At 39.4% G+C, this 15,757-nt stretch overlaps 2 protein-coding genes and 1 long non-coding RNA gene across 4 annotated transcripts in view; 2 read left to right on the forward strand and 1 right to left on the reverse strand.

Annotated features, from left to right (window-relative positions):
- Positions 1–1,183: 1,183 nt before the first annotated feature.
- On the forward strand, positions 1,184–5,196 carry NOL7 (nucleolar protein 7). 2 transcript variants are annotated; one of them, XM_036448406.2, is made up of 8 exons: positions 1,195–1,562; positions 1,645–1,705; positions 2,344–2,402; positions 3,735–3,766; positions 3,993–4,071; positions 4,418–4,539; positions 4,617–4,694; positions 5,007–5,196. In XM_036448406.2, the coding sequence occupies exons 1-8, from the start codon at positions 1,303–1,305 to the stop codon at positions 5,081–5,083; spliced, it is 768 nt and encodes a 255-aa protein (XP_036304299.1). In that variant the 5' UTR covers positions 1,195–1,302; the 3' UTR covers positions 5,084–5,196. The 2 variants fall into 2 exon arrangements, with proteins under 2 accessions (XP_045440243.1, XP_036304299.1); XM_045584287.1 differs by lacking the exon at positions 4,617–4,694 and having other exon boundaries at positions 1,184–1,562.
- Positions 5,197–6,383: 1,187 nt separating this feature from the next.
- The window catches only part of RANBP9 (RAN binding protein 9), an 82,776-nt gene continuing 73,402 nt past the window's right edge, over positions 6,384–15,757 (reverse strand). Inside the window, exons 13-14 of the mRNA XM_036448401.1 lie at positions 10,672–10,783; positions 6,384–7,347 (exon numbers count right to left, since the gene is read on the reverse strand). Coding sequence (XP_036304294.1) covers positions 7,217–7,347; positions 10,672–10,783 — 243 coding nt within the window. The 3' untranslated portion in view covers positions 6,384–7,216. The remainder of the gene's footprint in view (positions 7,348–10,671; positions 10,784–15,757) is intronic.
- LOC118724745 lies at positions 12,762–15,269 on the forward strand. The gene is made up of 2 exons (XR_004989693.2): positions 12,762–14,490; positions 14,723–15,269. It is a non-coding gene; the product is annotated as an uncharacterized LOC118724745 (long non-coding RNA).

Below are 15,757 nucleotides of genomic sequence, written 5' to 3' on the forward strand. Positions count from 1 at the left end.
CCAAACCGGCTTCGGCAAGGTCTTTGACTTTTAAAGGAAGTCAGACCTGGCCTGTGTTTCAGGTATAAATCCCCTGTTTCCCCGAAAATAAGACAGTGTCTTATATTAATTTTTGCTCCCAAAGATTCACTAGATCTTATTTTCAGGGGATGTCTTACTTTTCCATGCACTAGGTCTTATTTTTGGAGGATGTCTTATTTTCGGGGAAACACAGTAGTTCCACGTGGGGGAGTGTGTATCATAAAGGGGATAGCATGTACAAATGGATGGCAAGTGTGAAACGTTGGTTTGATCAGAGAATGATAGCTGACTCACTTGGTATTGTATAATGGGTGGGAGAAGATAAACACAGGTCAGAAGGCCATGTATATTCCAAAAAAATGGAATATATTAGGAGGACAAAGAAATAGTATTAGGGTTGCATTCACTACGTGCAGGGTGGCATTCTTTCATGGATCCAGGATTTGGGATGGGCTGGCCATTGTTCAAGGTCTTGGGGTTGCACCAGGGAGCCAGGTGGGCTCCCTGTTCGCTCAGAGCTTCCATGTAAATGGGGGAGAGGGTGAGGGGCAGAGCCCGGTAATAAACTGGGAAGTTGTCAGTGATGAAGCAGAACAGAGGCACGGACAGACTGGTGGAGGAGCTGGTGGAGCAGCCTGATAAACTGCGGCCACAGTGGCCTAGCACACATTTGGTGCCGGGGACTGATTTAATCCGGTGTCTGACACCTTCTGGGTGACAGACAGCAGGTCCTGCCGCTATAGTACATTTCTCCCCTTTGAAAGCCACTTCTTCGGCAAGTGCGGAGGGAAGGGAGTCAGATCCACACACGCTGGTGAACTGGATGGACCAAAAGGATCCTGGTGCTAAAAGAGCGGTGATGGGGCCACTGGGGCTGCGGTCACCCAGCTCCTGGGCACCGGACGGCGTGACCCTCGCCAGCCCGCCTGGAGGAGGCGGGGACCCAGCCAAACCTGCTCTCAGCTCCCCAGCCGGGAGAGCAGCACGGCGTCCGCCCGGCCGGAAACCCCCGCGCCCACCGGCTCCCGCAGGGCCTGGGCAGCAGCCAGGAGGGAACCCCGCAGCCTCGAGCGCTCCGCGTCGGGGCGGAGCGGAAGGAAACGCCCCCCGCTTTCCTTAGGCCACGCCCTTCCCCGCCCTGCGCATGCGCCTCCACTCGCTCTGGGGCTTCAGTACGTGCAGGGAGCGACTAAACCTGTGTCGCTTGTTCTTGGCGTCACGCTGGGCTTGCGGGCTGCTACTTCCGGGTCAGAGGTCGTTCGGTCCGGCGCGACTCAGACCATGGTGCAGCTCCGACCGCGCGCGTCCCGCGCTCCCGCGTCGGCGTCGGCGATGGTGGACGAGGGCCAGCCCGCCTCGGAGGAGGCAGAGCACGGCCTGCTGCTCGGGCAGCCCAGCAGCGGCGCGGCCGCCGAGCCCTTGGAGGAGGACGGGGACGGGGATGACGACCTGGACGACGAGGCCCCGGAGGAGCTGACTTTCGCCAGCGCCCAGGCGGAGGCGAGGGCAGAGGAGCGGCGAGTTCGGGAGACGGCGCGCAGGTGGGAGCGCCCGGCGGGGCCCGAGAGCCGTCCCTCCCGCCCGCTGTCTCTCCTCGCACTGACTTGTCTCCCTTTCTCTCAGGGATAAAACACTCCTGAAGGAGAAGAGGAAGCGACGCGAGGAGCTGTTCATTGAACAAAAGGTTCGAGTTGCGGGGAGGCACCTCTTTAAAAAAAAAACAAAAAAACCGGCGTTGGGTAGAATTTCCGTGTTTGTTGCAAAGCTGGTAGTCTGTGGAGGTGGAGGAAAAGTCCTCATGTTTCTTCAGACATCGGGGGAAGCAAAGATGGTCGTACTCTTGGCTGCCCACCTCTTAAAAATGGGAGTGGGGAGAGCTGTGAGTTTGAGATCATGCGGTTAAAACCCAGCGCTGACACTCGGCTCGCCGTGACATCTGTCACTTCCCTCCGGGCTGCTGCCGGACTCAAATGAGGCGCTTTGGACTCAGGGCTGTACGCTCTGCTGTCGGGTGTCTGGCAGATTAGCCACAGGGAACTGACTCCAGGAGGACAGGACTTACCTGCTTTCAGGGTAGACAGTGATTTGAAGGGTGGGCACCCTTTCCAGCCCTCACCAGATCTTCCAAAGAATGTCGGATGGGTTCTGAGCTTTGTGGCCGGCGTTCTCCCCCAGTTGGAGAGAGTGGAGGCAGTGGTCAGCCTAAAGCCGTTCTTTGCCGCGGTCAGGATATAAGGCAGTCCCTAAGCCTGTCACTGCAGAAGCAACCCAGGTATATTGTCATGTACCTCACTCTATTCTTTTAAAATGTCTTTATCTAAGAAAAGGAAACTCCTTCCAGACACTGTTCTACAGAAGTTGACTACAGCTTCACAGACAAAGTAAGTAATGGATCTTGTTATATTACTTGCTTACATACACCCAACTCTGAAATACATATGGAGCATTTATTTGAACCCACCAAATTAAAGAAATAAAGCCTAAATTAGACAGTAAAGCTTAAATTTACACAGATTTTTTTTAATTTGGTGGGAAAGATGAAAGTATTTTACCTCTTTTCAATATTCCACCATTTCTTTTTTGTTCATTTCCACTGCCAATTTGAGCTTCTGAGTTCCTAATCCTAGAGTATTTATTAAACAATTGTTGTGCTGGGCAGGATGGATGGTTAATAAACAAAGCGCCTTGAAGTTTATCTTTAGTGGAGTAGCAGACATTTTCCTGCAGGCTCCTCCTAAAACTAAACTTGTCCCATACTTTTCTTACCTGCCACCAACCTGTCCTTCCTCCTTGGTCTCCATTTCATTTAGCAGTTTTGCCATCCACCAAGTGTTTTAAGCAAATAGTCATCCTCTTCCTCATCTATACCATGAAATCAATCAAACCTTACTCAGTTTTAACTTTTAAATATTTTTCTCTCCTCTCCCTTAATGTTTAGACCCATATCTTTGATTTGGTTTTCAAATGTCCTGTAGAACTGTTCTTGATTTATTCAGATAGTGAATACATTAAACAAAAACAAATGTATTTGGTGGCAGATTCCCCTTTTATCCTTTAAAACCAAACTCCAGTGTCACCTCCAATTCTCTCCACCATCCCCATTACTTCCTCCTTGTAGCTTTTGTAGTGGGTATGGTTCAGGCATTTCATACTGTGTTTTGTCATTTTTCAGACCAGATTCCTTGAGCCTAGTCCATCTCCCTGCTTGTCTCTTATGCTTGAACTGTTGAATTGATTCATTGTGACTTGTATAAATAAAGAGGCAGGTCTACCACTTTCCACTTTGTATTTCACCTTTCACTTTACCTCCAATCTGCTTCTTTGAAGCCTGTTGATATGCTTTCAAATTTTAAATTGAGAAGATACTCCCATCCAATATATACTACCCTGTTTCCCCGAAAATAAGACAGTGTCTTATATTAATTTTTTTCCCCAAAGTTGCTCTAGGTCTTATTTTCAGGGGATGTCTTATCTTTCCATGCCCAAGGCCTTATTTTCGGGGAAACACGGGTAGTTTGTTGATTGGGAGTTTTTGACCATGAATTTAAGGGGGTGACTTCCTTTCCAAAACTGATTAAAGATCCTGAGTCAAAACTGAGAGTGGTGGTAATTAAAAAGGGTATCTTATTTGTAAAATCAAATTTAACTGTGTAATGAGTTGAGTAATTTTTGCTGTCTGCCATTCCAATCAGTGTTTCTGTGTTCTCCCTTAGCATAAAGAAATCGCCAGGAAAATTAAAAGAAGGTATGAACTATTCTAATTTAAATAACTTCTCATGTAAGTGTCAAGAACATTTGTAGTCCAATGTTACTGGGAATAGGAATGCCTGGCCAAGTTTAGTTTGGGCCTGTTGCCTTATTTCTTACAAATTGATGTGAGTAGATAATTAACAATGAACTCCAGGAAATGTTCTTGATTTATTTTTATGCAAGTGCTAACTAGAAATAAAACTCAGTTTTTTATGTTTTAGATAAATCGCAGAAGAAAAATGAAGAATGCGAAAAAGGAAATGAGTCCAAGAAAGTTAAAGAAAAAATACAATCTATTGGGTAAGAAGAGTTTTTTTTCATGTAGGATATAAAGGTAACTTTTTGAGAAAACTGTTGGCTTATGTGGGAAATACTTTAATTAGTAGCAGTTTCAGATTGAATCCTCTGGGAAAACCAACTGTAATACTTAAATAAAAACAAAATATTTGCTCTTACTAAAGTGTAAATAAAAACAAAATATTTGCTTATTAAAAATGTAGGTATTAGCCTATTTCTTATAAAATAGCCCTGGAATTTATTTTTTATTATACTGTGCATTTTGTTTTCACTTTTTGAGACAATTAAGAAAAATACTTTAAGCATTTTATCAACCTCATTAATTTTGACTTTTTGTTTTGACTACCAGCCAGAATAAAAGTTACTTGGCGCGAAGGCTGAAAGATCAAGATCTGAGAGATTCAAGGCAACAAGCAGCCAAAGCCTTCATACAAAATTCTTTGTATGGTCCAGGAACCAACAGAACTACTGGTAATTTCCTTACGGGCTGTTTTTCTCACTTTATATTGCAAGTAAACAAAGAAATGATAAATAATTCTCTTTTCTAGTAAATAAGTTCCTGTCTCTTAACAATAAGAGGTTACCAGTGAAAAAGGCCGCAGCCCAGTTTTTGAATAATGGTTGGGGTAAGGTCCAGCTTTATTTTCTTTGTTATGATAGTTTTATATATTGAATAATATTCTTTTTAAGGAAATAGTAAATATTCAAGTATGAATTATTTTTTTTCTTATAATGGCTTCTATAATTAGTACTTTTAAATTGCTTCTGGAAAACAGGTCAGTACAGTAGGAATGTATATCTGATATAAAATCTAATAGACCTAATTTTAGTATTTATATTCATATAGATCTATATTATAGAGGATCTTGAAAAATTTTAGTTCTTTCTTGGGAATTTTATGTTTATAGTATTCTTACTGCACAAACTTTCTATTCTAGGAACCCAGAAAAAACAAAATGCCAAGAGGTTTAAAAGACGGTGGATGGTCAGAAAGATGAAAACTTCTAAGAAGTAAATCAAAGCTAAATGAAGAATGAGAACTTTGTATGTATGGAACTACAGTTTAGTTTAAAAGATTAATTTAAAATTAATAAATGTAATAAAAATCTAATAAATCATTTTGAAGGATTTACAAAAGTCACAAATCTATTTGGGGAAATACCCCATCACATTTCATCTTCTGGAATAGTCTTTGAGGGTCCCGGAAGAAATAGCAATTTAAAAGAATTGTCTTGCCGAAACTGGTTTGGCTCAGTGGATAGAGCGTTGGTCTGTGGACTGAAAGGTCCAGGGTTTGATTTCTGTTAAGGGTATGTACCTTGGTTGCGGGCACATCCCCAGTAGGGGGCGTGCAAGCAGCAGCTGATTGATGACTCTCTCATCGATGTTCCTAACTATCTCTCTCCCTTCCTCTCTGTAAAAAAATCAATAAAATATATTTTAAAAAATAAAAGGAATTGTCTTCCTTTTTATAAACATTTATCCATTTAATTATTATAAATACAAATGATGCTGCTAATGGTACCTCTTCTGCCCTTTCCCAGTTCACAGTGTGAGTGCATTGTGGTAGGAATGGCAGGGAGGAGAAATGGATATCCAGGAAGTCTTTCTAACTGCAGCTCTCAGATGGCTTAGAATCTCAGATGTTTTGGTGCTACTGATGAGAATTTGATTCACAAAATATAGAATGAGAAAGAGAAGTAGCTATGAAAATACAATACTTAAGTATAGATAAATACCTACTTTTTTTTTTTAATATATTTTATTGATTTTTCACAGAGAGGAAGAGAGAGATAGAGAGTTAGAAACATCGATGAGAGAGAATCATCGATCAGCTGCCTCTTGCACATTCCCTACTGGGGATGTGCCCGCAACCAAGGTACATGCCCTTGCCCGGAATCGAACCCAGGACCTTTCAGTCCGCAGGCTGACGCTCTATCCACTGAGCCAAACCGGTCCCAGCCCTACTTTTCTTAAAGATCCAAACCTCAGTGTACAAAATAGTCAACCGATGTGTATGGTCATCTTCTTGAACAGCTGTTTAAATTTTATTTTTAACTGGTTTGGGAGTTTGCTTTACTGTCAAGTAACGTGTCTTTATTGTGATTATGAAAATAAGGCATTAATTTTCCCCTTTATTTCTGTGTCACCCACATTATATCAGGTTTCACCCTAATACAGGGAGGCTAGTAAACTGAACAGTTTTAGGTTATAGAATTTAGACTTATAGTAAAAATTCTTCCTTAAGCTCTAATTTTATACTAATCATAAGAAATATATAAGTACCTAATATATAAACTCAGTTGACACTAATATCTGTAGAAGTAAATTTTTAATGGCTGGTTAATTATATCACTACATTTTTATTGCAATATAGTACTCATTTAAGCACTTAAAAATGGAAGGTGTACAAAGATTAAATTAAGACACAGTAAATTGACTAAATATTTGGTTTTTATATAAATAAAGGTCATAACCACACCGTTGACATATAATACTGTTATAATACAAGTTAAACTTGTGAGTCTACAACAGAATTCGTTGGTAGTTAAACAGGAAACAAAGTTGAAAAGACCATGTTAAAACAAAACTACTGGGACTAACAGGTCGGGATTGTAAGTAGCAACAAACATATTCACTCAGCTCCTGAGTATTTCAAGTTTTACAGTACACATTAAAAATGATTTCTTCCATCAACACTATAAATTCAAACTGTCAGATGTTTATGCATTTTGCAAGTTACACTGATTGAATGCTTATATGGGAGTGGGGGTCGGAACATCTCCCAATTTGAAATTTACATCACCCACATGCTAACACAACACAACTTGTTCCATTTCCTTCCCCCCCTCGCCCCCCAACAAAGAAGGCAGGATTTTTTGGTTTCTTTTAGGTAATTGTTTTAAAGGATTTGTGATGATAAATTTGAACGTCTGAGATTCAGTAATATTTAACTCTTAGACAACTAAGAGATTAAAGATGGAAAATAATTTCTCCTAACACTAAGTTAGAAAATCATTTGCATCATGCTGTAAACTAGGAAGCAATGTAAAGCGACAAAAACCTGTCCCCAGTACATAATTAAAAAAATCTAAATTTCAAATCAGCAGACCTGGTCTACTTCCATGTGAACTCCTTGAATGCATAGCTAATGTAGGTAGTCTTCCACTGTGGCAAATGCACAGGATCCAATTCCTGACCGAGCCATCAGTCCCAAACATTGTGTGGCCTGTCCCATTGCTAGGGCGAGTGGAGGTTGCTTTGGCAGATTGTGGGTTTCTGAGGAAAAATGATTAAAAATGAAAATAGCAATTAGCAAGACATTTTTAAAAAACTCATCTTTTAAGGAAAATATTGCACATTATTTACAAAATTATCAATGCATATATAACTCTTAACTATCAAAGGTAGTTTCTAAGCAAACAATACCTTAAAAATACTACTCTGACGAGGTCATATGGTACTAGGTATTAAACTATAAGGGAAATCCTTGCAGAATTAGACTTTTAAAGCCTTAATTACTGAATATTTTGCTTCCATATTAACTACAATGGGAAAGATATTTTTGGCTGCGATTTTAATGGGGGAATAAGGAATATTTAGTATTTCTCTTCTAAGTTAGAAAAAGGCACCAGGGTTTCAGTAAATTTCACTGATGGATTATTCTTCTGGGGATAGAACACAACTGATTCTGCCTAACTGTTCCCAGAGCATATTAGTAAATGATATTTGGGTTGGTAAGGAGCAAGGGGTGAGGGTCACCATGGGAGACGATAGAGCAAAATTACTTATAATTTTAGAGGAGTAATTTACAATTCATAGTTGAAATATTTTAACTATCAATAAAATATTCAGAGTCCTATATAACAGAAATTTGTCAGAATTTATAGTACAAATAATATTTGTTCTATGCTAGAAATGAAAAAAAGTGAACGAATGATGAAAGTGGCCAAACTTATAGAAGCTGGTACTTTTTCCTTGTGAGTAGATGAATTTTAAGTTTATATAGATTCCCAATTAACGATCTGTTAACAAAGAGCAAAAACAGTGATAAATGACTGCTAAGGCTCCCTATGATTTAATTTAAAGGTTGTAATTTCAGAGAAAGAAAAGTTCTAGAAGGAGTGAAACAAAAATAATGAAGCAAGTTCAGGATTTAAAGTACAAGAGGAAAGAAGATTAAGAAAATAAGAATAAGACTGCAAAGTAAGATACACAGATTGGTGAGAAGGTATAGTTTGAAAAGTGGTCTTTGGATTAAGATTACTAAAATACTGGCTATCCTGTGGCAAGAGGCTATTTAGCTAAATTTTGATAGTGATAAACTTTTTTTTTTTTTTTTGCCAACTCTACACAGGGTTGACTTTGTAATTTTAAATAATTCTGCCTTAATTTGAATTCCTTTAAAAAATATCTCCCTGAAGGTTTTCAGGGAAATAACCTCATTGAAAGGTAAATATCTAGAAGTACTTTATTACAATTTTATTTGGCCAAGTGAGGCACCTGGTTATAAGCATTTAAAAATTTTTTTTAGTCCGGCCACCAGTATGGCTCATAGCTGGTCATTTACCTATGAACCAGGAAGTCATGGTTTGATTCCTGGTCAGGGCACATGCCCAGATTGCAGTCCCCAGTCAGGGATGTGCAGGAGGCAGCCAATAGATGATTCTCTCTCATCATTAATATTGATGTTTCTATCTCTGTCTCCCTCTCCCCTTTCTCTTAAGTCAACAGAAACATTTTAAAAAATTTATTTTTTTGTTTGTTGCCGAAATCGGTTTGGCTCAATGGATAGAGCATTGGCCTGTGGACTGAGAGGTCCCAGGTTTGATTCCAGTCAGGGTCATGTTCATTGGTTGCGGGCACATCCCCAGTGGGGGTGTGCAGGAGGCAGCTGGTCAATGTTTCTCTCCCATCGATGTTTCTAGCTCTCTATCCCTCTCCCTTCCTCTCTGTAAAAAAATCAATAAAATATATATATATATATTAAAAATTTTTAATACAAAATTTGCAAAAATTACATACAATTAATACAACTTCAAGCACTAGTTGTAGATTACATAATTTAGTATTTATAGATATGCAGACAGCTCCTCTGGAGTTTAATAATCTTATTAAATTTAAGCACTATTTGTGGGCAAACCTACATAATATGTAGTACAATATATAATACATAACATATTGGATAATGGTCCCAAGTAATTTACTATTTTATAAAATTTAATCCCCTTGAAGAACACAAGATATAGGAAACTTTTAAGAAAACTGATTACTTTTGACATTTTTCCAGGTTTGAGTGGTACCTAAATGCAAAGCAATGATAGGGCTTCATGATTACTGATAATGTAACTTAAAAAAAAATACAACTATAGCAAACCATAGTATAGCAAGCCATAATTTGACCTACAATCCCAGCACTGCTACTAAGCTCTCTCTATATATTTTTACTAACAAAGCTACATGAATTTCATGACCAAAGAAATTATAACACAATTGCAAAGAAAACTCACATTATTTATTACAAACAAATTCTAAATTTAAGAAAAAATACACTAAGATATTACTCTTATTCCAAAACTAGTATAAGACCTTAGCACAATGAGTTAAAAATGAATTTTATAAGGAAAAAAAAAGAACAGATTAAGGCTCAAATATGAATACTCTTATTTGCCTGCTTTATATTCTGGCCAAAAAAGAGGAATTAGAGAGTCAGGTGAAAAATCACTCTTATCTGAACTACCTTTGAAAAGAATTGCCTAGAAATTAAAACATAGCTTTACATAATTAACCCTATAGAGTTTAAATATAAATGCACAAAATGTACAGTTACATAGTTCATAGAAAAAGACTTGCTCAACATATGAACACTACAATCAGAATCTGTGGTGAGCTGGCTCATAGGAATGGCAATCAACCAGGGAAACAGCAAATTCCAATTTTTCACTTCATGCTCACCCCTGGCTAAATTTATTTAAATTGCTGTTCTCTTCCTCACACACTTTTTCCCCCCTATTTTTATTTTATTAATTTCTTTATTGATTAAGGTATCACATATTTGTCCTCAACGCCTCATTTCACACCCCCTCCCCCCCACTAATGTCCCCACCCCCTTTATTGTCCTTGACCACTGGTTAGGCTCATATGCCTCACACACTTTTTATTAGGGAAGGGCATGTAGTTGTATATGCTTAACTTAAATGCAACTATAATTTGACAAAGGGTTAGAAGTGACAGGGCATTTCCAAGTCACCTGGAAGCCCCTTTGTGCCTGTATCTGAAGCATGGTGGGAGTTGTAAAATGGGTGGCTCAGGCCAGAAATATTTACGTACACAAAAATTTCTAATTTCCAAACTTCCCAATTACCATTGATGTGACTTTGACATAAAAAGGATGCACCCCAATGTACTGTTTTATTCCATTTGAATCCATTTAATCTAGAACAAAAATAATGGAGGAAGATTACTGTATTCTGAGGTAATCTTAATTTTAAAATGTAGGGAACCTTTCCCTTATGATTTTACTAAAATATAAAATGTCAACACAAATACCACCTCAAATATTCAAAGTATCTATTTGGAGTTGTGCTTTTTAGCTTCACTTACCTAATATTGCACTGTTAAGAGCTGAGCATACAGGTTCTCTCTGAATTGGGTCAAGCTGATTTCCAACAGGGCTGTTCCAAGGATCTGAATAAGCTAGTAAACTGAATGCATCCTGTTGAAAACAGCAATTTGGTCTTTAGTTCAAATAGTTCCAACTACTATGCTCACCATGATTACAAATTGAGAGTCTGGTAAAATACAGCTTTCAGGCACTATACTACTGTGACATTTAAACCCATTTACTAGATTATGAAGCAAAGCCTGATTTTTCATTCTTTTTGTAAACACATTCTCATTATTTTCCCCCTATCTCTACAATACATACAGAGCAGGAACAAACACTACAAATTTAAAGAATGGATTCATTACAGGTGTTCCTCTCCCCGCCGCCCCCCATAGCTCTCCTCCACCTGATTCCCAACATCACCCCACGCCCTTACCCCCGCCCCTGTCTTCATCCATAGGTGTAAGACTTGTCCAATCTCTTCCCTCACCCCTCAGAACCCTTCACCCTGAGAACTGTTAGTCCAATTCCTTTCTATATCCCTGATTCTATTATATTCACCAGTCCATTTTGTTCTTCAGATTTTTTATTCACTTGATTTTTAGATTCACTTGTTGGTAGTATGTATTTAATGTCTTTTTGTTGTTCATAATTTTTTACCTTTACCTTTTTCTTCTTCTTCCTCTTAAAGAATACCCTTCAGCATTTCATAGAATACTGGTTTGGTATTGATGAACTCCTTTAACTTTTTCTTGTCTGTGAAGCTCTTTATCTACCCTTCAATTCTGAATGATAGCTTTGCTGGGTAAACTTGGTTGTAGGTTCTTGTTCATTTTGATTATTTCTTGCCACTCCCTTCTGGCCTACATAGTTTCTGTTGAGAAATCAGGTAACTAGCTCTTTTCCTCTTGCTGCTTGTAAGATTCTCTCTGTCTTTTGCCCTTGGCATTTTAATTATGATGTGTCTTGGTGTGGTCCTCTTTGGATTCCTCTTGTTTGGGGTTCTGTGCGCTTCCTGGAGTTGTAAGTCTATTTCTGTCATTTTTCTTCCAATAGGCCTTCAATATCCTGCTTGCTCTCTTCTTCTAGCACCCCAAACATTCGGATGTTGGTCCCCTTTAAGCCGTCTCAGAGGTTCCTTACACTATCCTCACACTTTTGGATTCTTTCCTTTCCTTACCTTCCCCTTCCCCTTCCTCCCCCCCCCCCTTCCCCTTCCTTCTCCCCCCCCCCCCCCCCCCCCCCCCACTCTCTTTCTTTCTGCCTCTCTGGTTGGGTGATTTTTTTCTTCCTTATATTCCAGATCTTTGGTTTGATTCTTGGGGTACGTTGATCTATAGTTGAGCTTCTGTATATTCTTTATTTCAGAGATTTCCATTTTTTTGGTATTCTCTTTAAGGTCCTTGAAGGTCTCACAAAGATTCTTGGAGGTCTCATCAAGTTCTCAAAGGTTTTTAGAAAATTCTTGAGTAATCTTATAAATGTGATTCTGAACTCTGTGTCGTCCAGTAGTTTACTTTCCTCCATCTTTCCCATTCGTGACATGCTTCTGTGTCTCATTTTGGCTGTCTCCTTGTGTCGATGGAGTGGCTTTGTATGGTAGGTGGCCTATGGGAGCCAATAGCTCAGCTTCCCCAATTACCTGAGGTGGTTGCTTTTGGTATATCCCTTTATGGCCTGAGTGCAAAGTCTTGGTGTAATTAAGCCTTGATCGCTGTTGGTACACTGGGAGGAATTGATCTCCAGGCCAATTGTCTGTGAGGACCTGCTGTGTCTATAAAGGAAGAGTTGCTGTGTTGGAGACACGGTTTGTTTCAGTGGGGCTCTGGTGCTCACTGAATCCGTCTCCCGAATGTGTCACTTATGGGTGTGAGGGGTTGAAACTGACCACTAGGAACACTGGCTCTGGATCTCCAATGGGGTGCAGTTCAGCTACTGTCTGAGGCCACCCTGCAGGAGCTACAGCGAGAACCTCAGTCCTCTCTCCCTGCTTGGGGCTGTCTGCACCAGGTTGTTGCAAGTTTGTTAGGTTAAACTGCAACAGAGAAGGCCATTCATATGCAAAAGCCACTGCTTGGAGCTTGGGTGTGTTTGTAGGTTGTGGGGGTGGAGTTTCAGGGCATCACTAGGCTGGGGCGTGGCCAACAGCGATGGCTGCCTGTCAGCCGCCTCTCCCACCTGCGACCTGTGCAGCAATTATCCTTGCTCGCAGCTCTGCAAGCAAGCCACCCTCACTTTCTGGCCTGATGGCAGACAGTGTAGCCTCTCCCCAAAAACTGGATTTCAGAGAGATCAGGAGCTTGTCTCTCTTCCAGTTGAAGAAAACAACACTCTCCGCCAGCTGGGATCCGCCGCTAGCCCTTATCGCATTCGCACCCCACTACCTCAGTTTTTCAGCGCTTGTGCCCTGAATGCTTCTTTATCTTTCAGTCTAGTTGTAGAGCTTCCACTCAGCCAGCCCTCCCTTGGCTTTGGGTGATAGCTGTTCCATTTTTTAGTTGTAGTTTTGAAACTGTTGTGTACGGCAGCAGCTCAGGTGTGTTTACCTACGCCGCCATCTTCATTCCAGCATTTAGATACTCTCCAATTTATTACCACTGATATGAATTTGACATAAAAAGGATAGGGTCCACCTATATCCAACCATTCTCAAGTCACCCCTCCTAAAGTAGATGACAAATCAGTCTTTTCAAATGACTGTTTTTAATAGGAGGCACATACACAGTGGTTTCAGACATGGGCATCAATCACCAGCCTGCATCATTAGTGTAGCCTTTAGCAATTAATGACCTAAGTGTCAGTTTCATCATTTGTGTAATGGGGATTATAAGAGGTCATATTTCACAATGAACTAAATGAAATTAGCAATGTCGGTTCATTCTAATCTTTCAATAAATTATGTATATTATTTTGCCAAAGGGAATACCCTAATCTAGAATAATAATATAATAGAGGTACAGATATAGTTAGATACAGGGCACCTTCCAAATTCAGAACACATACACAGAGAGGTGCTGAGGAAACTGTCAATCAGTGAATTCAGTAACAACTTTCAAAATGCTGACTCTGGAAGTGTGGATGACTGAGATTCCTAAAGATGATAATCTCCTAGGTACAGCTCTAGCATTTCTCTCAGTATCTTATTAGTGTTCTGAGAGAGCAAAGGTAGGGGAAAGGCTTCCTGGCCACCTGTATTCTTACCCTTTCTTATCCAAACTGGCCTTCATATTGTGGAAATAAGGGAAGAATTGTCCATAAAGCAAAGCTGTGCCATCAGTCCGCGGCTACCAGACAGGGAATACATGTGTCTCTAAACAAACATGTGGGTCCCCTACTGTCGTCATTGCTAAGTATTTCACATCAGACTTCTCACCCCAATTATTATGAAAGTTCTCTGGAGATTAAAAACATTATACTATTTTGAATCCCCTGCAGTTACTGATAGGTGCTTGATATAGGGAAAAACTTTACACACCTGGTGATCACAAGATCTGCTTTTTAAAGTTTTAAGATATTTTATGCATCCCACAAAGCTACTTAGGCTGGATTTCCTGAATGCCCCCAATCCTAATTTATTGATGGAAAGAATATTAATAATATATATCCTATAAAGCTAATTCTAATAAATCACTTTACTTCTAATCACTTTGCTCAAGCCTTAATTTACTCCATACCTATTTAATGAGGTACCATCTCCAAAGTATGGATAAATTTTAAAAGATATACTAAAGAACTGTTCAGGGAATAATTGGTACATAAAAATTTTAAGCACAAGACCCTCTTGGGTCTATATATGTGGACATGCTACCAAAAAGGTGAAATGGCCGAAACCAGTTTGGCTCAGTGGACAGAGCATCGGCTTGTGGACTGAAAGGTCCCAGGTTTGATTCCGGTCAAGGGCATGTACCTTGGCTGCGGGCACATCCCTAATAGGGGTATGCAGGAGGCAGCTGATTGATGTTTCTCTCTTATCCATGTTTCTAACTTTCTATCCCTCTCCCTTCCTCTGTAAAAAAATCAACAAAATATATATTTTTTTTTAAAAAGGAGAAATGTTCCAAATCTCAAATCAGGACCATTTTTCTGTTTTCACTTTCTAGTATTTAAAACAAAAATACAATGATAATGATGGTAGTAACTTATTATGCACTAACTTTGTATGAGGCAATGTTTTAAGCACTAATGTGGATCATCTTATTTAATCCTCACGAAAACCTTATGAGGTGGATACTATAATGTCCATCATACAGGGATGCAAATTGAGGCAGTAAGAAGTTAAGATCACACAGCTAGTACTGTACTTCTTTTAGTAAGAGAAGTCCCTTTTAATTTTCAATATAAATTTTAAGAGGGGAAAAAAGTCCAAAATTCTGCCCTATTGTTTTCAGTACAATTCAATCAAATATTTATTGGACACAGCAACCAGACAACTGAGGACACGGATCACCAGGACCTTGTCACCGTTTCAAGGATTCACATAATTTTCTGGAAAAAACACATAAATAACATAGCATACTGCTTATTAACGTAGGTGTATTGTGTCACATGATGCAATCACAGAAATAGGCTCAAGCTACATGGACAAAGGCTGAGCGAAAGGAGAAAAAAGCATGGTTGGAACCACAGGTAAGGGGTTAAATCCTAAAATGCCTCTAAAAAACACTAAAAAGCTTGAATTTTTTTGGCCAATAAGGCAATGGAATTTTAAATACAGAAGTGGTGTAGATCAGACTTGATTATAGAAGAATCACACATCAACACTATGAAACACAGTTTAGAAGTAGAGTGAAGCTGTAACCAAGAAAACTAACAAAACCTTAAAAAATAAAAAGGTCAATAGCATCAAGTTCCCAGTAGTAAATACCTAGCACCATATCTTACTTTACAAAGGGAAGGAAATCAACAAAGCAACTTCTAAGTTTAAAATCCTGTTACAAAACTTAATTGGTGATGGTAACCAAAGACATTATGGGTTACTTTTTATTTTAAAAATATTACATCAGTAAGAATAATTTCTGAGGGAAATGTGACTTCATTTAGATAGGATTCTGAAACTACTAATATTTGCCTTAAAATCTATAG

This window comes from Pipistrellus kuhlii, unplaced genomic scaffold (genome assembly GCF_014108245.1).
Source record: "Pipistrellus kuhlii isolate mPipKuh1 unplaced genomic scaffold, mPipKuh1.p scaffold_m20_p_2, whole genome shotgun sequence".
Lineage (NCBI taxonomy): Eukaryota > Metazoa > Chordata > Mammalia > Chiroptera > Vespertilionidae > Pipistrellus > Pipistrellus kuhlii.

What these genes read in the sequence shown, in the direction of transcription:
- NOL7 (XM_036448406.2), top strand. Translation starts at nt 1,303, where the DNA reads ATGGTGCAGCTCCGACCGCGCGCGTCCCGCGCTCCCGCGTCGGCGTCG. An exon ending in GTTCGGGAGACGGCGCGCAG is followed by an intron (nt 1,563 to 1,644) that starts GTGGGAGCGCCC and finishes CCTTTCTCTCAG; the next exon opens with GGATAAAACACTCCTGAAGG. An exon ending in GTTTTTGAATAATGGTTGGG is followed by an intron (nt 4,695 to 5,006) that starts GTAAGGTCCAGC and finishes TTTCTATTCTAG; the next exon opens with GAACCCAGAAAAAACAAAAT.